Genomic DNA, 24,590 nt, shown 5'->3' with positions numbered 1-24,590 from the left:
CAATGCTGAGACAGAGTTAAAGATCAAAATAAATGTTTCCTAAATGAAAGTTTTACAGAGAAATAGGGCACTTGCCTTCAATATTTATTCTCCCATCAACACACGTGTTGTATTCAGTTATGCAGGCAAAATTGAATGATCACAATAGGAGGTGGGCTGCTGAAAGAGGAATAGTAATTAGAAATCAAATTTGTATATGATGCAGAGTACTGCATGAGATTGTCTGCTCAATGACTCAATGATCCCACGGGTTTAGATGACAGCAGCGTGCAGGTTTTAATCCAGATGTAGGTGTTCTGAAATGTTAGGTTCACACCTGAAAGGGTTATAGGTTTAGCCTTCCCTTTATGATGGGTAATCTCAAAATACACACCCGGCAACACATTCTGAGACATACACCGTGATGCACGTGCAAGAATCACTTTCAACCCGCACAGGGACTGTCCATAATTCTGACAGTTTTATATAGCTATATATTCTTGCTTCTTTTTAGTTTTATTCCTTTTCTCAGCACCCGACTCATGTTTGCAAAATCGGTCGCGTTCTCTTGTAGCTGACATTGTTTCTCCTGGCCGTCTCCTTCCTCCTTGCACTCTCACAGGGCGTGCACTAACGCCCTGTGGCTTAAAGATCCTGTAAAGTAAATTCCATGTTTTGCTTCTAAGTACATTATATACGTGTGAAATTAGTTCCTGAAAATGTGCAAAGCGCTAAAACTTTGTTGCACTGAAATGTGGAGAAGAACTGTTTCTCTTCCATTTTCAGATCAGGTTTTAATGGGCGGAGCCAAAAAACTACCTATCTACGTCATTTTGACCTATCTACGTCAGATCACTGAATGGCTCCTCCTGCTGTACTGTTATTGTGGCTTACATCAGCTAGCTAGCTAGCTTCAGGATGTCTCCCACCACCCGCAACTGCATCTTCCCTGATGCAAGACGCCATTTAAGTTCCCTATTGATAATGAAAGGAAAAGGTGGATAGATTTTGTGAAGAACCACGCTCATGGAAAGCTTCGGATAAACTCCAACAGCCGCCTCTGCACTGACCATTTCACGGCGAACAGTTTTAACATGGACCAGAGACAGACGGGGTTCACCAACACACGGCTTCTCTTGCAGCGCGGAGACGTACCGAGCATCGCCCCCCCGGCCATTCATCCTCCGGTCGCACCTGGACCATCCACCGCCGCCAGCAGTTCATCACTCAGTTCTGTGTGCTTGTTATAATTATACTAGATAACTTTTCCAGAGGTATCTCTGCTATGAGTTTGTGCAAACCGCTAACTTGATATTAGGCTACTCGGTGTAGAATGATGGTATTTTGGTGAAATGGTAGCTAATGTGCTAGAAGTAGTTGGAGAGCTCACTGTCTGCTGTCTCTGGTGTCAATTTTTACTCCTGTGTTACGGCTCAGGGGAACATTTCATTTATATGCATCTGTATGTTTCACTCAATGAACAAATAAATTCTAATTCCATACTGTTTTGTTCGGCTTGACGTAGCGTCCATTATCTGGGTCGTAGGTAGCTTACTTGAGAGAGGTGGCGCCTTCCAGCGAGGGGGCCGAGCTTCAGCTCCTTCAGGCGACACGCCCCCCCAGTCTCTAACAGAGAAGACTGCAGATTTTTTCACGATTTCAAAGCCTAATTTAACATACTTGTCTGTGTTTTTTTTCCATTAGAATTTGGATGGGTAGTTAATAACACATTATTCTGTGGTGTGGTGAACTTGAAACTCGTTTTTAATTCCACTTTTCAGGATCTTTAACGTAAATCATGAATGATATGATGAACGGTAATTTCATTTTAGAGCACATCAAGTCAAGAACAGGAATACAAAAATATTGAAAGTAGAAAAAAAACCTGATAGCAAACCAGGCAGGCGCGAGGCCCCCAGTGGCGCGAGGCCCCCAGTGGCGCGAGGCCCCCAGTGGCGCGAGGCCCCCAGTGGCGCGAGGCCCCCAGTGGCGCGAGGCCCCCAGTGGCGCGAGGCCCCCAGTGGCGCGAGGCCCCCAGTGGCGCGAGGCCCCCAGTGGCGCGAGGCCCCCAGTGGCGCGAGGCCCTGTGCGGTCTCACAGTTGGCACTACCCATGCGACGGTTCTGCTGAGAGGATTCACTCCTTAATTAAATCACAAACTCCATGATTGCTGTGATATGCATTAAAAAAGCAAGTTGTCATGTCGTAAAAAAAGGTTTATTACCGTTGTTGTCCATATGATACTCTGCAAGCGCCGCCGGAGACCAGGGATAATCCCTCTTGCTCGCAGGACGGGAATGGTGCTGACAGAGGAGAGGAATAAATTAGCTGCAATAAAAAGGTGTTAATACCATCCATTAATCCTATCTTGAAATCTCCCCACCTTCATTACAAGCATGCATTTTACCTTGGGGATCACCATGGTATTCAGGCTGCTTTGACCAATTAGCTGTGCCCCTCATGTTTAGAATTCCTAACTGTTTGGTATTAAAGTCATGGCAAGTTAAAGGTTTGTCAGCATTTCTTTTCTTTTGAGGCCTTTTAACCCTTGTGCTGCCTTCGGGTCACATGACCCAAAGGTTCACAACGAACCATTGTTGTGTTTACCCAATTTTACCCAATACAAAAACAAATAAATAGCATTTTCTTTTAACCTTCGCAATGTGGGGGGTCTGAGACAGCCCGGCGGTTAAAAGAAAATGCTTCACTTTGTTTTTGTATGCGGTAAAGTTGTCGCAATACGATGGTGGGTCACAATGACTGATGGGTCAGAATGACCCGAAGATAACACAAGGGTTAAAAACTCTTAACTCATCACATGCTTCAACTGAAAACTTTTAAATCAATATTTTGATTGAACTAAATTAAATAAATAGTTAATGAGGAAGTAGTAAGTAATCAATTATGACGCTGTTGTTTGTCATTACTTTCATCTTTCATCAGTTTGTTTAAGGGAGTTTTGTCTCCATTGCTAGATTCCTTCAGTCAAACCCCTCCTGGATGTGCATTGGAGTTAAGTGATGTGTGCTGAATAACCTGCGTTTACTCTTTCACAGGAGTAGAAGAGGGCAAAAAGTCAATTGGCAGGACTATGATTCTAAAAGATGACTCGGGTGTATCTGCCTGGATGCGACCAGATGGCCACCACCTCCTCCTCCTCCTGTCTCTCACTGCCATCCGCGTCCATTCAGACATTGATTTTCCCAAGGACAGTCAGCACTTCTCATGGAAAACAGGTAAGATAGCTGAGCTACCAGCATCACTGTCGCATGCTACTTGAGCACAGGATTGTGGATGCCTAAATACTGGGGCTGCCAGGTTAATCCATCTCTTGTTGGGTCAGCTCAATTATACACCAAAGCGGCATTGCAGGAGAATGAGGCCTCTAATTACGCAATTATATTAATTGTAGCACTTTGAGGTATAATTAGGTCTATGTTTTGCAAGGATTTGTAGCTGCTGCTGTCGAGCATTGTTATGAAAAGAACACAGGAGTATTTATCCCTGCCATGGACTTCTGCCTCTAATACAGGTACATCCAGCAAATTTCATGATGCGGTGACCAAATCATAATTACAGCGCAAATGTAAAGAAATATATAAACCCTGCAGTCTGATTGGCTGAGGTTCATTCATTTTTTCACAAAAGCTTCACTGTTGGGAAAGAATCTTCAGTCAGTGAACAAAACATGGTGTGGACTCTCAGATGGACACTGCATTGTTGGTTTGATTCAGCCTCATTTCGACCAGCAGCTTACATTTGAGTGATTTACTCACACCATCTTTAAAGGAAACGGGGCCCTCCCAGCTGAATGCATGATCAAAAGATGAAGCCTGGACTTGAGGGGTGGTTGGCATAGCAATGTGTGCTGTTGAGATGATCTATCTACAGCCCTAAGGTGACAAAGAATGCAATATATATAAATATATGTAATATACAATGAGCATCCCTACCTACCTGGCACCTGTGTTAAAACATACAAGACCATGAATTCATGCCATTACAATACACAAAGCGTGGGTCTTGTTTTTAAGGGACTGATAAAGTACATTTGGAGACAGGTAAATCAGAAAGAGGCCAGGCTTGCAAAGATCTGAAAGATTTAGGCCAGGAACAGGCTTTTCATATGCCCATGAAGGACATGTAATTTAAAACATATTGTTTGTTTTTTTATTAAGTATTTATGTTTTAGACCTTAGTGTGGACCTTATTTAGAAAATTACCTCTTGTTGTTACATCCATCCCCAGCTAGTGTTACAACTCACCCCAGTTGTGGGGTAGGTTGTAACAATGGAACTCTTTGTATTTGGCACTAACTAACATAATCTGTGATTGCGTAGTAGATGTCCAAGTGAGTTATATTTATAGAAGACAGATATGGGCTCAAACAAAAAGTGTTACTTCCATCCCCGGTCTCCCCTACCACACTGGGGGAGTGATACTGGAGTCCATGATTCAGCTCCAGCAGTGCTTCTTGTTGTTGTTGTTAGGTTAGCACTATGAGAGATTTTTTGGGGGAGCTTTAGAAATTAACGTGAGTAATCATTCCTTGAACTTCAGGTAATCTCATAGTTCGACGGATTCCTTCCTAATTTCTTCCGAACTTAACATGTCCCTACTTTAAAGCACCTGGTGCAGGAAACCGCCCCTTCCCTCTAAAAAAGCTCTCGCTGTGCGATTAGCCCTTTCATTTCTCAGTTTGTGGTTGGATAATGATACTGCCCAAGTGATAAAGAGATTGATTAATTTCACTTCAAAGGGTGTATGTTCAAAGGGAATGTAATCAGAGAACCAGGGAGTGAGGATTTGACACCCTTGCAGGCTCTAAGAATACTTTTGCTGGTTGGTGTTTAACGGAAATAAGAAATCGCTTTATGAAACTAAGGGCCTCATTTACTAACATTGCGACCGCAGCTTAATCTGCGCCTTTGCCCAACCGCAAATAGCGCACGGTGTATTTCCACATTTTGCGTGGTATTTATCAAACCAGATCCTCGTTGGGCAATCAGCGCCTTACTCCGCCCTTTAGTGTTAATTAGCGCGCCGTATAAAGACTAGAGAAATCGCCTGCATGTTACTGCCACCATGGGTGATTCGAGGAAAAGAAAAAGAAGGTTCAGCGAACAGGAGATAGAAATATTGGTTCACGAAGTTACAGCTAACATAAACATGTTACAAGGAAAAATACACCTCTCCTCCCATCTCTTTGCGGCACACGCCCACTTTCCCTTATACCAGTGGTTCCCAACCTTTTTTGGCTTGTGACCCCAATCATTCAGAACAGAATCTATTACAGAAGTGTTTTTGATCATGTAATATAACTTGTAATGATATATTTAAGTAAATGTTAATTGTAAAATAAAAAAACTAATGAAACACATTTAGGTTATTTGGTAACACTTTATAATGGGTCAACGCTTTTTGGCATTTACAAAGTGTTAACTAATAGGTAGTTAACCCTTTATAAAACATTTTGAAACATTAACAATACATTATTAAATAGTTAATAAGCTTATTATTAAATGCTATGTTAATCATTAATAAACACTGTTAAACATTATGGATTTGATTCATAATACAATTCATAAGGTGTTTGATAACTGCATTACCATACTTTATAGACAGCTTGTTAATATAGTTGCAAACCAGTAGTTTATAATCTGTTAATGGTACATGAGCTGGTATAGAAAGCATTAGCAAATGGTGAACAAACCATTTACATTATCTTTACAAAGCATGAGTAAATAACTAACAACATATTAACTTATGTCTTTAATTAATGTACGCCAAGTCGAATACATGATGTACACTAATACTTAGCAGATGTCTTAACAACTATTTTATAAACACTTACTAATGATGCAACTTGTGATTAGTAATGCAAGTTATAAAGCATTTACTAACTGTTAGTTAAGGCTTTTGTGTTATTTATTAAGGTATTCTTGTCCATTCTCTTTGATACATTAAAACCTCAGTTTGATATTTCCCGGCATGACTGAACGGTCGAGGTTAGTAAGTTGTATTATATGGCATTTTTAGCTCTTTTCATTTAAAACATGTTTTGTTTAGCTCTACTCAAGTCTTCTCACGGTGTGTTTCAGGTGTTAGCATCTATCAACCAATCTGAAATCTGAGCAACCAAACCTAGCAATCTGCCTAGCGCTTGTCGTTTATCTCTCTGTGTTCACACTTTTCTGCTCTTTTAGAAAGTTAAGAATTTCCTCGTCGCTGTTGATGTCTTCATTGTCATCTGGATAGTAAAACTCCTCGATCTCGCTCATTTTGAAGATGACATAATCGGAGGGCAATAACCGCAGATGAGGTCAATACGCGCATAGATATATATATAAAGACTTAATACGCGGCTGGCATGACTACCCATTAGCCAATCAGAACGCTCGTACTGTTGTTGCAATTGAACCAATATGCTGTTCTTATTGGTTCAGAAGACGTTCTCAAAAGAGTTGTTGATATGTTGCCTTGGAGATGTAGTGACGTCACCAGTACAAGTGCAGCTGATTGCTCTGACAAGATGGCGTCTGCTCCAGATTCGCCGTGTTTGATTTGGGATCTTCCCACGTATTGTTGTAGTATATAAGAAACCAAATTTTTACTCTTCGACAGGTCAGTAAACGCTTTGTCGCCTCAATTTGTTAAAACGATTTGTTTGTAAACCTCGACCTACGATCTCGGTTAACAAACGTTTTAACAAATCTCTGCTTTCAAAGGCGTTTGCAGACCTGTCGAGGAGTAGCGAAACATTTGCAGTTTATTACAGACATTTTTGGAAAATAAAATACAGCTTCGGGTAACCAACTTTTATACCAATTCTACTGTATTGCTTATTAATGGAAATAAAATACTATTTTATTACCCAGGTAAATAAATTAACAGCTATTTCTTCTAAAAAACAAAAACACAACATCTATAGGCCTATAGTCTTTCTATAAATGCTTAATAAGGCATAAATAGTTCACACTTTAGATTAGGTCACGCAAAATCCTTAACTAACAGTTAGTAAATGCTTTATAACTTGCATTACTAATCAGAAGTTGCATCATTAGTAAGTCTTTATAAAATAGTTGTTAAGATATCTGCAAAGCATTGTGTACATCCTGTATTCGACTTGGCATACATTAATTAAAGACATTAGTAAATATGTTGTTAGTTATTTACTCATGCTTTATAAGGTAATGTAAATGGTTTGTTAACCATTTGCTAATGCTTTCTATACCAGCTCATGTACCATTAACACCTTTTAAACTACTGGTTTGCAACTATATTAACAAGCTGTGTATAAAGTATGATAATGCAGTTATCAAACACCTTATGAATTGTATTATGAATAAAATGCATAATTTTTAACAGTGTTTATTAATGATCAACATAGTGTTTAATAATAAGCTTATTAACTATTTAATAATCTATTGTTAATGTTTCAATATGTTTTATAAAGGATTAACTAACTATTAGTTAACACTTTGTAAATGCCAAAAAGCGTTGACTTATTATAAAGTGTTACCGGTTATTTTATGATTATTGTGTAGCCAGGACAAGACACATTGGTTATCAAAGTGAATTTTTAAATTTTGGATCCCATTCAGTTTAACTTAGTTCATAAACAGACACTACCTTACTGCAGAAATACTTTTCTATTATTTAATTGTATTATGTCTTTATTATGTCCACACTTAATGGGACGGTTGAGCTTGCGCATCTCGCTGCAGCCTTTCAAAGTCAGGTGATGTAGTTGACAGAGCGCATCTCATCTCTGCCGTTACATCCAGCCGCGAACGGTATTTTGATTTCATGCACACAAGAGCACTAAATCCAGCTTCACACAAATATGTGCTTCCGAAAGGTACCAAAATCTTTAAAGCACACTGTGAGATATTTGGGTACTCTTCCCTTGCTCCAAACCAGAATTCTTCCACCGCCACTCGCGAATGCAGGCCCTGTTGCGTTCTGTCACATGATAGTTCAATCAGCTGTTCAACAGCGATGACAGGCAGATCCACTGAGCTTGCATCACAGTGGAATGGGTCCCTCACCCAGTCAAACTTTGACATATCCAAGTCTGGGAAGTAGGTGGCAAAGTGCTCTTCTAGGCGTTTCAGGTGGTCACACATTACCTTTGTGGAGCACTGGTCATCGATGTTGTCAGAAACTTACTCAGCTGAGGAAAAGGGTTAAAGTTTGCTTTTGAAAGGTTTTCTCTCCAGAATGAAAGTTTCCCCCTGAATCCATCAATACGGTCACTCATCTGCAGGATACTCTTGTTTTTCCCCTGCATGCTTACGTTAAGTTCATTAAGTTTTCCAAAGATATCCGTTACATATGCGAGGAGGCACATTTTCTGCTGGTCACACAAAAAGTTGACAAAATCTGTCTTTTTCACATCCATGGAAAACGCTAAAAGTTCATTTCTCAGCTTGAAAAATCGCTCCAGCACCCTACCTCTGGATAACCACCGTGCTTCTGTGTGAAAGAGCAAATTGTCGTGTTCAGATCCCATATCACCGCATAATTTAGCAAACAGACGTGCACGCAGTGGATGTGGCTTGTAGTTAACCATGGTTACAACCTGCTGCAATACGTTTGCGATGGGCACACTCAGTTCCTTAGATGCCAGTTGCTCACGATGAATCATGCAATGATTCCATACTGCAGAGAGGGCCAGTTCCACGATTAACGTCCGTAAGCCTGCTCGCCGTCCCGCCATAGACGGAGCCCCGTCTGTGCAAAATCCTACCATACACTCCCATGGAATGTTGTCTTTCTCCATATAGCTGTGGAGGACATCATACATGGCCTTGGCAGTCTCATTCTCAGGAAGAGGGAGACAGTACAAAATATCCTTGTGAATAGCATTATGCTGCATGTAACGAACAAATGTCAAAACATGGGCATTTTTCCCTTCTGTGCTAACATCCATTTGTAGAGCATAGGCGGGGGAATTTCGCAACCGTTCCGTTAGCGTGCTCTCTTGATCGTTAGCGATTGCATCGATTCTTCTTTTTATTGTATTATCAGACACTGGTATTGCCTTCAGTTTTTGTGCTTCTCCCTCCCCACACATCGTTTTTACCATTTCCATAGCTGCTGGCAAAACTAAAGTTTCTGCAATGGTATGCGGCTTCATAGCCTTTGCAACAAGATAGCTCACCTCAAAAGATGCTTTTAAGGCTCGCTCATTGACAGTCATTGCCTTTTTGAAATGGACTCGCTGCTTATTCAGTTCGGCATGTTTCTTTTCAAAGAAAGATATAGGTTTGCCCACATATTCTTTATGTGTTGTCTCGAAATGTCTTTTGAGCTTGTTGGGTTTCATGCTCTCTGTCGACAAGACGTTACCACACAACAGACATTTAGGCTTCTCCTCGTTGTTTTCTGTTATGCTAGTAAATCCTTACTGAAGGAAGGTGTCATCATATTTTCTTTGTCTTTTACATATCTGTTTCTTATTTGTAGTTGAAGGGGCTGTTGAAAACATAGGTCGGTGAAGAAATCTTTCCATTTTCTTTTTTGTTTTACGCCGTTCTGATTTCCATTCAAACTTTGCGCTCAAAATATGTTAGCCTCGTCACGTGTGATCACGTTAATCAACGTATGCTGAGTTTAGTCAAGTCCTCAATTTTTATGAGGGAAAGTGGAAGATGTTAGATGTGTTTCGTTTGTTTAAAGCGTGCGTGTGGTGTTTTAAAGATCCTGTAAAGTAAATTCCATATATTCCAGTAGTAAAGTACATTATATACGTGTGAAATGAGTTCCTGAAAGCATGTGCAAAGCGCTAAAACTTTGTCGCACTGAAATGTGGAGTTAGACCGAAGAACAGTTTCTCTTCCGTTTTCAGATCAGGTTTTAATGGGCGGAGCCAAAAAATGCCCTATCTACGTCATTTCGCCCCATCTACGTCAGATCACTGAATGGCTCCTCCTGCTGTACTGTTATTGTAGCTTACATCAGCTAGCTAGCTAGTGTGGTGGCTGGCTTTCTAGCCGAACAGGTGCAAAAGGCCGACACAGGGAGTCAATCCACGTTTTCAGATGCAAACTCACGTTTATTGATCAAGTCAGAAAGGCAACATACACTAGGTCTCCGCACACGAGATTGAGAGCCTACTTAATCATTGAATACAGTCAGTTTATATAGCACACAGAACGCCCCTGATCTCCATGGCAGTTATCCTGCCATGGTGTGATTATCTTCTAAACCCCAAAATGTCAGTTTGCCCTGCCCTGTTCTTCGTACAAGGTCTGAGCTCTCGTTATCTCTTGTAAGCGTTTGGTAAATATGTGATGTTCTCTCAGTCTTCTACTGAGAGACAGAAATGTCAAGACAACCCTGCATCATGGTGTTTCCCCTTAGTTCTAACCTGAGGTGTCTTATATCCAGTTTTCGGCCCACCACACTAGCTTCATGATGTCTTCCACCACCCGCAACTGCATCTTCCCTGGATGCAAGAACTCCAGCTGCGCTGCAACGCCATTTAAGTTCCCTGTTGATAATGAAAGGAAAAATAGGTGGATAGATTTTGGAAAGCTTCGGATAAACTCCAACAGCCGCCTCTGCGCCACTGACCATTTCACGGCGGACAGTTTTAACATGGACCAGAGACAGACGGGGTTCACCAACACACGGCGTCCCTTGCAGCGCGGAGCCGTACCGGGCATCGCCCCCCCGGCCGTTCATCCTCCGGTCGCACCTGGACCATCCACCGCCGCCAGCAGTTCATCACTCAGTTCTGTGTCCTTGTTATAATTATACTAGATAACTTTTCCAGAGGTATCTCTGCTATAATTAATGCAAACCGCTAACTTGATATTAGGCTACTTGGTGTAGAATGATGCTATTTTGGTGAAATGGTAGCTAATGTGCTAGAAGTAGTTGGAGAGCTCACTGTCTGCTGTCTCTGCTGTAAATGTTTACTCCAGTGTTACAGCTCAGGGGAATATTTAATTTATATGCATCTGTATGTTACATTTACATTTAATCATTTAGCAGACGCTCTTATCCAGAGCGACTTACAGTAAGTACAGGGACATTCCCCCCGAGGCAAGTAGGGTGAAGTGCCTTGCCCAAGGACACAACGTCATCGGCCTGGCACGGAATCGAACCAGCAACCTTCTGATTACTAGCCCGATTCCCTAACCGCTCAGCCACCTGACTCCCATTGAACAAATACATTCTAATTCTATACTGTTTTGTTCGGCTTTTGTTCGGCTTGACGTAGCGTCCATTATCTGGGTCGTAGGTAGCTTACTTGAGAGAGGGGGCCGAGCTTCAGCTCCTTCAGGCGACACGCTCCCCCAGTCTCGAACAGAGAAGACTGCTGATTTTCTTACGTTTTCAAAGCCAAATTTAACATACTTGTCGTGTTTTTTTTTTCATTCGAATTTGGATGGGTAGTTAATAACACCTTATTCTGTGGTGTGGTGAACTTGAAACTCGTTTTTAATTCCACTTTAATGGATCTTTAATAATAATTAATATTATAATTGTTATTGATACAATTCAACAACAAAATAATTGGCGACCCCATTTCAATTCCATGCGACCCCAAGGTTGGGAACCACTGCCTTATACCCTCCCAGCAGCGGTAATCTGCGTTTTTACTCAAGTGCGCTGCCTTTGTAAATACGGTTTTATGTCTTTACCCGCTATTGTACGCCTGAAATGGGCGCAATCCTGTTAGTAAATGAGGCCCTAAATCTCACTGCACCTCAGAATGTGTGCATGTTATTTTGTCGCTGCAAAGTGAGCATGACAAAACATGTCACGTTTGTTCTGCACCACATACAAAGTACTACAATTTTCGAACTTGTATTGCTTTTAAAATCTACCACTAGTAGTCTGTAGAAGTTAATGTACACTTTGAATCCCATCAAGTTGCCATGGACTGGTTCTATTCTGCTTGAATGTCAACATGTGCTGTGTTCAGTTATCCTCAATACACCACTGGCTTTGATTGATGCACATTTACATGATTGGTTCTCTCTGGGATGCCGGTATTGATTTCATTATAACAGTCATAAGTGTGTTCAGATTGCATTAAACCAATACCTATGCTCCTCTACGACTATTGCATTCTGCAGAGAAGCAGGGTAAAGTTGGATGTGTTTCAGATTGCATGAATATGAGATTCAGAATGGAAAAAAAAACTGTCTATAAGATTAGTTTTTGATAATGTATTTGTTCCAACAAATTGAATGAGTTCAGGTCCAATGTACTGCAACCCAAGTACACAAGTAAACACCTTAAATCATGTTTGGCATGGAGCCATGTCAGGTGCTATTAGTTTGTGTGTTGTATCAGGGGGTGGGAGGGTGGTATCTTAAAACAGAGTGTTTCAGTTGAATTGACCTGTATGCTTGAATACGTCTTCATTTCAACTCCACTGAATAGCAACCTCACTGAAGGAATGTTGACGTCCTCAAGGAATCTGATTTTACTAGGTCTATTTGTCATCTTTGGAAAAAGTTAAATCTATCTCCAGATGATTGCTTTTAAATATGAGTGTCCATTTGACTTTTATTTATGTATGCTTTATAGCCATGCTCTCAATGTCTGGGGGAAAAGCTGCTGAATTCTTCAGTTCCTCTCAGACAGGCTTGTAGGCTACATTGCACTTCAAAGCTTCCTCCCTCTTTTCACAAAATTCACTTTTATTGATTAGGTTTTGGCTGAGATATGTCCAACATAAATCTGGGACATACCATGTCTTGAGATTTTCTCAAATCTACCCCCAGAGGAGTACTCACTATACTACACTATACTATTCTATACTTTGACAACAAGACCAGTTCAGTCAAGACAATCACGTATTAGATTTGAGCATTTATTGATAACGTGACATGGACATAGGTTTGGTTTTGGCGGAGTGGATAATCTAAGGGAAGCACTCCCTGCCTCCTCGATGCTACGCATGCATACATGACATATGAGGCAGGGAGCAATAGAGATGTAATCCCCCTGGTGGATAGAACATAGAACATACAGACAGCAAGGGGGAGAATGGGATGGTGGTGGGTGGCAGCAGCACTGATCATACAACAACCGGGGTGAGTGTGTGCGTATCCGCGTGCCCTTTTAAGGCCGTCTTATCGGACGTGGCCCAATGGGCTTGTGCTGGCTACCACAGGTGTGGTAATGAGCGGATGACGCGCGCTGCCCGATTGCCCTGCCTGAACTAGCTTTGCTCATAAGTTTCCTCACAGTTTCTTGCAGCAAATCTGCTTCAAATTCATGGAGATTTGGGTTTTTAACTGAGATGCAATAAACTTCCGTCATGTCTGTGGTTTACTGTACGTTTATAAAGTCCCCAAAGAAACTGTTTTTAATGCTGTTTTTGTTTGAAACAAATAAACATTATGTGGGCTTTTTCCATTTAAGGTACAGGATATGTGGTAAAAGCAAGTGTATATATGTTTTTAGACAAATCAATAATGTGTTTTCTTCCAAAATAGCTAGTTCATACATTTGTTGTTGACAAAGTTTTTTATGTTGCTGTATGTTTGCAAAACAATTTGAGATAAGATTGAGATCTAAATTTGAATATTTTGCAGGAAGATTCATTAGTTGTCTCATAGGTCTATAGCCTACACATTTTAAATGGAAACTACTTGGTTTAACTATCACCTGTGGGCATCCTTTTAAGCAGCCTGGAATGGCAGTTTCTGATCAAGTTTGATTAATTCAGAACTGGTTATTGATTTGATACGGAAAGCTAAAGCACTCCTCCAATTTGATATCTCTTCAGGCTGTTTACAAACCCTTGCTCTACACTAATCAAGTATAGCAAATTAACTGATAATGTTCTTCCTGTCTTAATGACACAGACAGAAGGCTATTAGGTTGTGGATATCTTGACTAAAAAGCCAGTTGTTTTCCTGACTAAATTGTTTTTCTTGATACAGACACTAATGCATGCATCATGTGCCAGTGACTGTTGTGTCATCAAAGCGACCATGAGAGGATCTGAAGGTAGATATTCAAATGGCTCTCAACATTGATCATACGATCGAGATCTGGCAGTGAGCGAACCTCATGGCCCGCTATCTGGCTTGCTCTGGAACTGATTGAAGTTGTCATAAAAGCTGCCTTACAGAGAGTCCTGGGGTCAATCGGGTTGGAATTTCCAAGCAGAGCCATCTTAATCCCTTGAGAATATTCTTGGAGGGGAATTTGCTTCTCAGAGAAGCCCCGGCCTCAGAACTTGAAGTTGTGAGGAGCTTTCACGCCAGCCTTATGCTAAGAGTACCAGTTCCTGGAGATGCTTCACTCCAGTTTTACTGGACACTTTTTACAAATGAAGGATGAAGCACAGAGCAGGGGGAATGGATGATAATTGTGCTTGAAGAATGATGTAACCCTTATAAATATCCAACACTAATAAGGCCATGACTTTATTAGTTTAGTTTATTTAGTTATTTATATAAGTCGATAAGCTGCAATTTAAGAATAAATGGACGAATAGTGACGTATCTCATTAGCATAATTATCTGGATGTTGACATTGACCAACGCCCACAGGCAGTTTGAAAATCTCTCATAACTAGCAGTGTTTTATCCTTATATCCATCATCCCTGCCAACATTATGGTGTTTCCTTGTGGACCTAGCCTTGTTATGTTCTGGTTGCTTCTAAGTCTGACCTTTCTGATGTGAGCCAAAAGCCTCCTGATAAAACCATTGCACAGGCCAATGTGTACCCTTTCATGAAGGCTGTCTTTTAAAGGGGTCATTGATTGAGAAACAGATTTTACCTTGTCATAGTTGAATAACGACAGTTCGGTGGGTAAAATGGACATACAGTGAACCTCAAAGTCCATTGACACCTCTTTCCTATCTAAATCTCACAACTTGAAACTGCAGCTGTAAGGCTGTGTTCACACTTGACTTATTTTTTCAGAAAAAAGCGCTGCCTTCAGTGCCTTTTTACATGCAACCCTATGGGAAAAGGAAAATGGCGGACGCCTTTTAAAAACTTCTAAAAAAAAGCGCAGCGCCCGACGCCTTTTTGAGTTCAATTTTCTCAACTTTTCAAAAAAGCACTGGGTGACGTCAAGCGCCTTTCTGACAACTGACCAATCAGGACGAGGAGAGTAGGTACGCGTGTACCTTCCCTAGTAACCTTCTACCTTAGTTACCAGGCTGTGGCTCCTCAAACGCCAAAGCTAAAGCAAGTAATTGCATTTTATTCGCCATAGTAGCTAGCTATCCATAAGTAACGGATAATAATGTATTGCTAGAATGTATGATTCCCGTTCAGGTTTCAGAATTCTCACGCTGAAATCGCTCAAAAGGCGCTGAAGGCAGTGCTTTTTTCAAAAAAAAAGAAGTCAAGTGTGAACACGGCCTAAAACGATCGGTTTTGAAAAAGCGGAATTTGTGACGTCACAAATTCCGCATCACCTTTGTCACGCCCCAACATTTACATACAGACCAGCCCTCTGGTGTTCTGGCCCAGGATCTCAGACACTAGTTTAGCTGCGTGCTGCTCTGTGTACTTCCACGCGAACAACAAAGGAGAAAGTTTGAACGTTTTTAAAGTATATCGAAAATGGACCATCGTAAATGCAGCATTCCAGGCTGTACTGGGAATGCTGACACGTTTCATATCTTCCCAAGAAACCAGACACTCGACGGGCATGGCTGATGTTTATCTATGAGAAGATAATGGATAAGAGCGTCTGCGAAATGACTAAATGTAAATGTAAGATTCCTGTGAAGTTCGACACTCCATTTATTCATTTGTTCGAACCATTTCACCAAAGACAGTTTTGAATGAAAACCTTGGACAATTTAAAGAAGGATTTGCTAAGCCGCTGTTGCTGAAAAGAGGTGCTGTTCCAACCGTATGCTCATCACAAACGCAAGCTGTAAGTATGATTTTGTCGCTAACAGTCTATTAGCAATGCTAACGTCTCCTGTGTCTAGCATAGGTAGAATGCTAAATTTACATTTACATTTAGTCATTTAGCAGACGCTCTTATCCAGAGCGACTTACAGTAAGTACAGGGACATTCCCCCGAGGCAAGTAGGGTGAAGTGCCTTGCCCAAGGACACAACGTCAGTTTGCATGACCGGGAATCGAACTGGCAACCTTCGGATTACTAGCCCGATTCCCTCACCGCTCAGCCACCTGACTCCAAGAGTGACTAAATATGTTTCTAAACACATCAACATACCTTATTTAGCAAATGACTCTAGCTAGACTAGCTGTAGTCGGCATTAGAAGGGAAGCTTCCGAAAAAATAGCCAGAAAACGAATAGCAGTCTAGCCTATTGCTGACGCCTGTCTAGATTATCTATTTGAAAGAACTGGAAAAGGCAGGTGCTAGATACAGGATACATTAGCATTGCTAATTGTTACCGACAACATCATACTACAGCTTGCGGTTGTGATGAACATAAGGTCGGAACGCACCTCTTTTCAAAATTAAGTAATTAACAAACATTCATCAAATAATAAAACCATTGAGAAATGGTCCCCTAAATAACCTTACCAACATGCCAATTTTCATCATATCCCATTTTTTATCCTTATCCAACCAGGATTTACATTCGCATGCATTGAAGGGAGGAATCTCCCTTTTTTTAACAAAAAAGATTGAAATCTCTATCTGTCTGCAATACCGCTCTCCGCCTCTACGCAACTCGGCGCTCTCACGCTTGCCAGGCATAGACAGTAGAAGAAAGCACACACAGCAATTGACTGGTTGTGCAACCCTGGATACAGGACTGTTAACGGTGTGTTTTTCGCCTGGAAGTCTCTAGAAATCTGGCACCTTATTGAACGAAATTAAAAAGAGTGAAAGACTTCACAGACACCAAAATGAACGCGTTCACAGTATCGTTCATCAGGCAGTAATACAGTACGTTCAGTTCACGTTCACCAAAATTATTAACGAGTTCATGAACTTTCGTTCAATGAACGCGTTCAGGCGCAACACTGGATTTAACCCCTACTGGAGAAAGTTGTGGGAGACGCCGATGATTGGTCAAAGTTGCGGGAAAATTGCGGTGATTGGTTAAAATTGCAACGTCGCGCTGAATTCGCGGGGAATCGTTGAATTCGCGTGAATTGGTGCGATCGCAACATCGCGAATTCCTGGAGGGTCTGATTAACGCTGATTTGCAAGGAATGCAAGAACAGTTAGATAGCAAAAACACCTAGACTGGCATGTAATGCTCATGTTATGATCAGTGACCTATGCTCTTTTGTAAAGCTCTCTCTTGGAAGTCGCTTTGGATAAAAGCGTCTGCTAAATGCATAAATGTAAATGTAAACTAGTTTAGCTTGCTAACGCAAGAGCATAGGTAGAATGTGTGATGATTTAGCCTAGTTTATTGGCAATGGGGATAATGTTATTTCATGTTCCTGACTGTGTTTCATTCAAATAAATAACCCGTGTTGTCATGTAAATCTACAATTCAAGATGCATGTTTGTCCAGATCTATGTTTCAGCAAGATAGCCAGAGCTAACTGAAGCTGAGTTGAATCACAATAGTTTGTTTGCTAAGCTGTAGGCTAGTGCTAACGTTACCCACCTAAGGCGATCCTGTTTGCTTTGACAACAGAAGTGGAAACAACGAACTTTATCATTTCAAATGATATCTAGTCGATCTGTTGAAAACAGTGTTGTGTAGACACAATAGATTTATTTGTACGTCTTATTTCAAGTCTCCACCTTCGTTGTTTCAGTGAGTGCTGTTGGCCGTGCTGCGTCTTTGCTCCGCAGCTACACTCGTTGTAAACCAACCAATCAGGGTGCAGATCATCTATATATTCATGAGCATACCATAAAAGGAAAAAACCTTGCATTTTTTCCCGGGAACATTTCACTGGATGTATCAGGGGGCATAGAACAGCACCCGTGCCATTTTCAGCCCAACCAATGTTACATACCCTATTCGGAGACCTTAAAGGTCCCATGACATGAAAACTTCACTTTAGGAGGTTATTTAACGTTAATATGAGTTCCCCTAGTCTGCCTTTGGTCCCCCAGTGGCTAGAAATGTTGATAGGTGTAAACCAAGCCCTGGGTATTCTTCTCCGCCTTTGAGAAAATGAAAGCTCAAACGCTCGGTTTTGAAAATCCTCTGCTTGTGACGTCACAAAGAGGAAGGTTACCTCCCCTTTCTCTGGCCCGCCCATGAGAATCTGAGCTATGACAATGTGAGTGCAATATCGTTTTTTCCTCAAGAGACATCATGGCTTGCAAACGAACAAAGCATAACAGTTGCTCAGTGTTTGGATGTACAAATGAAAACAAAAGTATTTTTACAGTTCCTTCATCCGAGCCTCTGAAGAACCAGTGTCTTAATTTTATTTTCTCTGGAAATGCGCCGACACAACTTCCCAAAGTTTTGTATGTCTGCGCCAAACATTTCAGCCACGACTGTTTCCTCAACTTGGGCCAATACAAAGCTGGCCTTGCTGACCGTCTAAAATTAAATTCTGGATCAGAACCAACTCTCCTTGGTTCGGCTACAAACCTCGGATAAGTCAACTAACGCTCATGTTGTTGCTTTACTGTATATGGTACCTAGCTTGCTACCCTTCATCATGTCAGAATGTCACCTTCAGAATGTGGCTGTAAAACTAGCTCTGCAGCTAACAGCTAACAGCTCAGTTACTGTCGCTAATGTAAAGGTAGATAGACACAAATCACGTCAAACTCCAGCAAGGAAATAGCAGACGTATGTAGCCTACGAAGATGTCCGTGGTAGAGACTCAAGAGAACTCGAGCAAAATGTCCGAACCAAGCACCAGCGAGGAGGTTGGTAGCTAGGAATAAGCCAACCCTTCTACATCCCTGGCCGTACCTGGAAGAATTTTTCGACATGTTTGGATGCAAAAACAACTCCTTTCGAATGCGCTGCAAGCTCTGCGCACCCAAGTAGGCTACCACAAGCTAATGGCTTTCACAAACTCGCCGTCTAATTTGAATAAAGGCTATTGATAACATGCCTCTGAAGTTTGACTTTTTGCAGCATTACAATACTTATAGGCAACTAGTCATCATATCTTCCGCTCCATGAAACACATGTTAATGCTTAGTAGTAGGCTACACATATATGGTTCTTTAATGTATTTGCATTGTACTAAAATGCGTTCATTTTCAATGGGCATAAACAGGTGCAGCCCACATTTTTCAACATTAACATTTCAATATAACAAGTCATTATGGCCTTTGGAAAAATGTTTTTTTGGGGGGAGGTGGGGTCGTGCATTATAGACCCCTGTGCCTAAGCTTTTGTCCTTAATGACATTTTTTCCCCTTACTACTTTTATACTTTAAGTAGTTTTGAAACCAGTACTTTTATACTTTTACTTGAGTAAAAAGCTTGAATTGATACTTCAACTTCTACAGAAGTATTTTTAAACCCTAGTATCTATACTTCTACTTGAGTAATGAATGTGAATACTTTTGACACCTCTGGTGTTATGGCGCGCGCGATATCCGCCTTTCCCCTCATCATCATCTTACAGCAACGGGGCTATGAGCCATTGCGATACATCCACTGTAAACATTAGCGCATGGTGCCGCCTCTCTCCTACTCATTAGCATTTAAAGCAACAGACACCGAAACAGCTTGTTCTGAGGCAAGCTCATTGTGGGACTACTCGTAGTGGCTGTAATTCTGCACCAAGGCTGAATTTCGGGAAAGAGACTTAAGATACAGTATTAGGGAACCACTAAGGCCTATATAAAAGCATCCAAAAACAGCATGTCATGTGACCTTTAAGGAACAGTGTGAAATAACCTCAAAAACCCAGTCAATGACCCCTTAAGGCTTGCCACTGGAAGACTACTGGCACGTGGTGTGTGTGTGTGGTGGCTTGATAGACAGGGCTACAGCTCTCTGAGTGCATACAATTTATATTTGATCAATGTATTTTCTTTTATCCAAAGTTATGTACTAGTGCATATAGAAAGTACAGCAGAAGATTGAGGATCTGAAGTGCCATGTTCTAACAGTATTCTGGTGGTCAGAGTCAAGGAACAGAGTCTTATTTATTAGCCACATTGCAAAGTAACCATATCTCAGCTAATCTTCTAACTACCAAGAGTCTTTGACCAGAATGTCTGCTTCTCAGTTTGACAGCTGGATGATAGTGATTGAACTTTTGGTTTATAGGTAATAAACCAGCAATTCAGCATCTGTAGGCAGTATAGACCGACAACAGATGATACAATGTTAGACAATTAACTGTTCACTTTGTCATACATTTTCTTTATGACATTTTCATTCAATTGTTTCTTAGCTATATATCTGCAGTCATAGCCAGTGGCAAATGAGACAAATTTATTGCAGGTGATAAATATTTAAAAAACATTTTTCCTCATAGGCATGCAGCTCTCCTCGAAATTAAGTCTGCATGTGTCCAGACAGCATGCATAAGGGCTGAAAACCCAATAAAATCAGAGTGGTGACTGAAAATTATATATCTTCCATTCGTTTTTGAGACGACTGCTGTTCTGGTTGCAAGCACTATTTCTCTCTCGTGCTCTGTCACTTATTCTGTCTTTTGCCTTCTCTTCCTCACTCTCCTTCTCTCTCCTCTTTCTTTCTCCTCTCTCCTTCTTTCTCTCCAATGCCTCTCCCCCTCTCTCTTTTTTCATTCAAAATTATTCTCTTCAGTGCAGAACCGCAGGCATCCATATGGATCCCGAGTTAGCAGAACCTACCCTGGCGAGTGTGGTGGTGGGGGGTATTGAAAGGGTGTTTTGGGGGACAGAGAGGAGAAGCAATGTCCTTTTTTTCCCCCAGTGTGAGATCCCAGATCCACTCAAGCTCTGGGTGAAAACATTGCATCACGTTCATGCTTCAAATGTGTGTTATATCATTCCTGTTACAGTGTATTCTAGTATATCAGTGTGTGATGGTTTTCTTCCTCAAGTGGTGTTGTGAAAGCCCTTTATATGAGCCATAGTTCGTCAGAAGAGATAAGTGAGTAGATGAAGGAGGGGTCAGGAAAAATGGAGGAAAGGAGGGATGGAAAGAGGCAGTGATCACAGTGATGAATATGATTCAGTCAAAATTCTTGTTTGTAATGAGTCTATGGTAGGGTATTTACAATGTTTCAAACTGAGATTGGGACCTCTGCGGTGGGTTAACATTTTTCAGTCTGCTTCTATCACCTTTTATTTTCTGCAAGAAACAAAGACCAGGGGATTCCCAGGTCTCAAATATGGCCACAGCAAATTTGTTTGATAAAATAATTGATTTGCTCAATGCTGTACTATTGACCCAAAACAAGGTTCAGACAAAGTCCTGAAAAACTGACGCCATGTTTATTACTAACTAACTAACTAAACACTTACATTTCTGTGAGCATATTTTTTCCACTAGAGATATCTTGCTCCAGAGATTGCGGTAAAAATTCAATTATAATTTTATAACAGTTCTATTAGTATCCATGCAAAGTGTTAGAAAGTATCTTGCAGTCTTATGGGAATGTCGATGTTTTGGATCTCAAAATTATTCATCTGGGCCAAACCTTCGCTTAGGTATTCTGCAGTTACATAACACCCCTGAAAACCAGTCAAAAATCTATATTTTGTTTTGCAAACAGGCTGTGGTTTCATCGCCAGAACATGTGTGCATCACAGCAGGGACCTTGGTCTCCAGGAAGTAAGGCGAGGGGGAGGCAAGGGGAGGGAGTACCTTGAGGATGCATTTCAATAATGCGTGGCTGCAGGAGTCAAAGCTCCTGTTAGGATGAAGCAAGAAAGAGGAAGGCCACAGCAGTGCCTTCAGGCTGAGTTTGGAGCTACATGGCTATGATCAGACAGCTTAGAGTGGCTAGGCTAGGCAAAATGAGGTGCCAGGTTACAGAGGGTGGTGGGGTTGGCCAGTAGTTGGGTAGGGGTTGCTAGAGGAGTTGCTAGAGGTGAAAATGTGGTGAAACATTCTTCTTGTGTTACAAACTCACAGTTTTAACGAATGTTAAATGGCATGCACTGACCAGTGGGTGTAGATTTATGTGATGGGTTAGCATGGGTTATGTGATGGCATGGATTTTGTGGTGGTTGGTAGCATGGGTTGTGTGGTGGGTGTTAGATTCCACTAAATGTACTCATGTCTCCATTGTTTTACAGTAGTTATATATGTGGCATATGTTTTAAAGGAGTCATTGAATGCAAAACCGAGTTTATCTTGTCATAGTTTGAATAACGACAGTTCGTGGGTAAAATGGACATACAGTGAACCTCAAAGTCCATTCACTTTTCCAAAAAGCGACCGAGTTGACGTCAACTCGTGGCTCCACCTTATTTGGCTCTGGTCTGTACCTTTATCACGCCCCGAAATTTACATTAGGGCACATAGAACAGCACCCGGGCCATTTTCAGCCAAACCAATGTTACATACCCTATTCGGAGACCTTAAGGAACAGTGTGAAATACCCTATAAAATCATTATATGACCCCTTTAAGTAGGTTACAATTAAGAAACAGCAGTTTTTTCTGGAGGTAGTCATGTCCTGCTCTGTAGTGTCAGACTCATCAGTCTCCCTGAAGAACACTATCCATCCTGCATCCCAGCCTTCATCTCAGAATTTGGTAATGTGGGAAACTGCAGACCTGGAAGGCTCCCATCCTCCCTCCACCAGCAGCTCCTGTTTATTAGTCAGTGGGGGTACTGGGAACTCCATCCATTCAGAGGCAGCTTCTATCATTAATCTCAGGGATTTAATGAGAGCAGGTCCATCAGCCCTGTTCTGACCAACCCTACATTTCTGGTCTTCCTCTCCTCCCATTGTCTGAAGTTCTGCTGGGTATATCAAGGAGGCTCAATCAATCAAGTTCCCTCTGAGTGCGGACGCAAAAGGGAGACAGTTTCGCCATTCGCTTTCAGAATGTCAAGTTGGCGTCTGCCAAGTGAGATATATAATTAGTACCTGTGAAAATGCAAAAAGCCATGCATAATTTTCCTCCCCAATTACTGTGGTCCCTAAATGAGAGGTGGGCTGATAGAATATTGAACTAGAACTGGAGTCGTTGATAGGTTCTCTTAGTTGTGTTCCCATTGGCACAACAACGCTGAAATTGGAACATCACCCAAACAATACTGTGGTACGGCAACCTTTCTTCCAAGTAAGAGCCTTGTGAATCAACTCTTCCGTGAATAATAAGTAGCCATACAATTAGACTCAAAAACAACAAGCCGTCACATCCATCCTCAGGTGAAAAACATCAAGTTACCTACTTAGAGACCACCACTGTTCCTGCTTCTCAGTAGGCGATGGGCTGACAATTTGCTTCATTATGAGACCAATTATCCCTGCTGTTTCTTCTGCATGACCTGCTCTGGTTCTGGGCTGGAGGCTGGCCCCTGTGGGCTGGAGGCTGGGTGACAGGTGATACGCCCCAGGGTGGTGTGTCTGTGATCCGGCTACAGACTTGAATTCATGTCGGAGGATCTGATGAGCTGTCTGGGCGTGCTCAGAGCAAACCAAGAAATACGGTTTTATGAGAACTTTCTCCAAAAACAGAGAGGGTTATCAGTGTCTGTGTGAGTGTTTACTATTGGCTTTATTGACACTTTTTTCAAATGTCTGCAACATGTTGGTGGTCTAATTAACATTGTCAAATTGTTATTTAGTATGTAAAGTACCTCTATGAGCACCTTTTGAATTAAACAGTATATTACATAACAGTTTACATTTGCATAAAGCCAATTTGTCACTGGCACTTTCATGCTCATTCACTGAAGCTCAAGGAGGCTACATGTCGTTGCTTGCCAAACACTTTCTATGGCCCTTTCAATGTTAAGCGTAGAATTGGATAAGCAAAAAAAATGGGCTATGATTTGTGCTAATTATTTGACTGTTCAATTACTCGGGGGTATATCATTTATTTTACAGTTTGCATGAAAACCCCACCTAATGTTGTTTTAAGGGTTTCTTTTTCAGGGAGTCTCTCTAATGTACTGGAAGTATTCTCATTGCATCACCTCGAGAGCACCATCTGCCTGGAATCACAGAGTAGCTTCTCCCAAAGCCTGGTCTCAGCTTATGTCATGCTTCAGAGAGCTGCATCACACCAGCGAGGCCACAGCTGCCTCTGAGGACTCACTGTGGCGGCTCGCCCAATATCGCTTCACGTCCATGTTATTCCTGACACTCTGCAATGTGCACCTACGCACGTGATTGCCTTGCCAATCTTAAGCGATGTCACAGATAAAAATAACAATGCAGGAAGTACAGTAAATTATGTTTTCACATTCCCTTGACACGTGTTACTCAGTGATGTGTTGTTGTAACATATTTTGTTGAGAGGTGGAACGTGAAGGCAAACATTTGCATGCCGACAGAAACCTTGTCAGCATGTCAGCCCAGAGTGAAGAGTGACTGTACACAGCTCAGAGACAGAGAGAAAACACAAAAATAAAGAGTAGATTGTATCTGTACAAATACAAGAACCTTGTGATAAACTTACACACAGAAGATTGGCAGCCCTTGATATCAATGTGACAGGTTTGATTCTGCTTCAGTTGTGTCTGTCTGTCATGTCTCCAGACGGTTATTGAGATTTGCACAGGAGTGCAAATCTCCTGTGACTACCAAGATAACTGAATAGTAATAAAGAAACCAGGAAAC

At 41.4% G+C, this 24,590-nt stretch overlaps 1 protein-coding gene across 1 annotated transcript in view; it reads left to right on the top strand.

Moving 5' to 3' along the window:
- The first annotated feature begins 3,071 nt into the window (after positions 1-3,071).
- thsd7ba (thrombospondin, type I, domain containing 7Ba) overlaps positions 3,072-24,590 on the top strand; it is a 231,288-nt gene continuing 209,769 nt past the window's right edge. Inside the window, exon 1 of the mRNA XM_062457316.1 lies at positions 3,072-3,215. Within this exon, the coding sequence (XP_062313300.1) occupies positions 3,107-3,215 (109 nt within the window). The 5' untranslated portion in view covers positions 3,072-3,106. The remainder of the gene's footprint in view (positions 3,216-24,590) is intronic.

Source organism: Osmerus eperlanus, chromosome 3 (assembly GCF_963692335.1).
Source record: "Osmerus eperlanus chromosome 3, fOsmEpe2.1, whole genome shotgun sequence".
In the NCBI taxonomy this organism is placed as follows: Eukaryota; Metazoa; Chordata; class Actinopteri; order Osmeriformes; family Osmeridae; genus Osmerus; species Osmerus eperlanus.
Note: the sequence above shows the minus strand (reverse complement) of the source record. Positions and strands in the feature narration are given on the sequence as shown.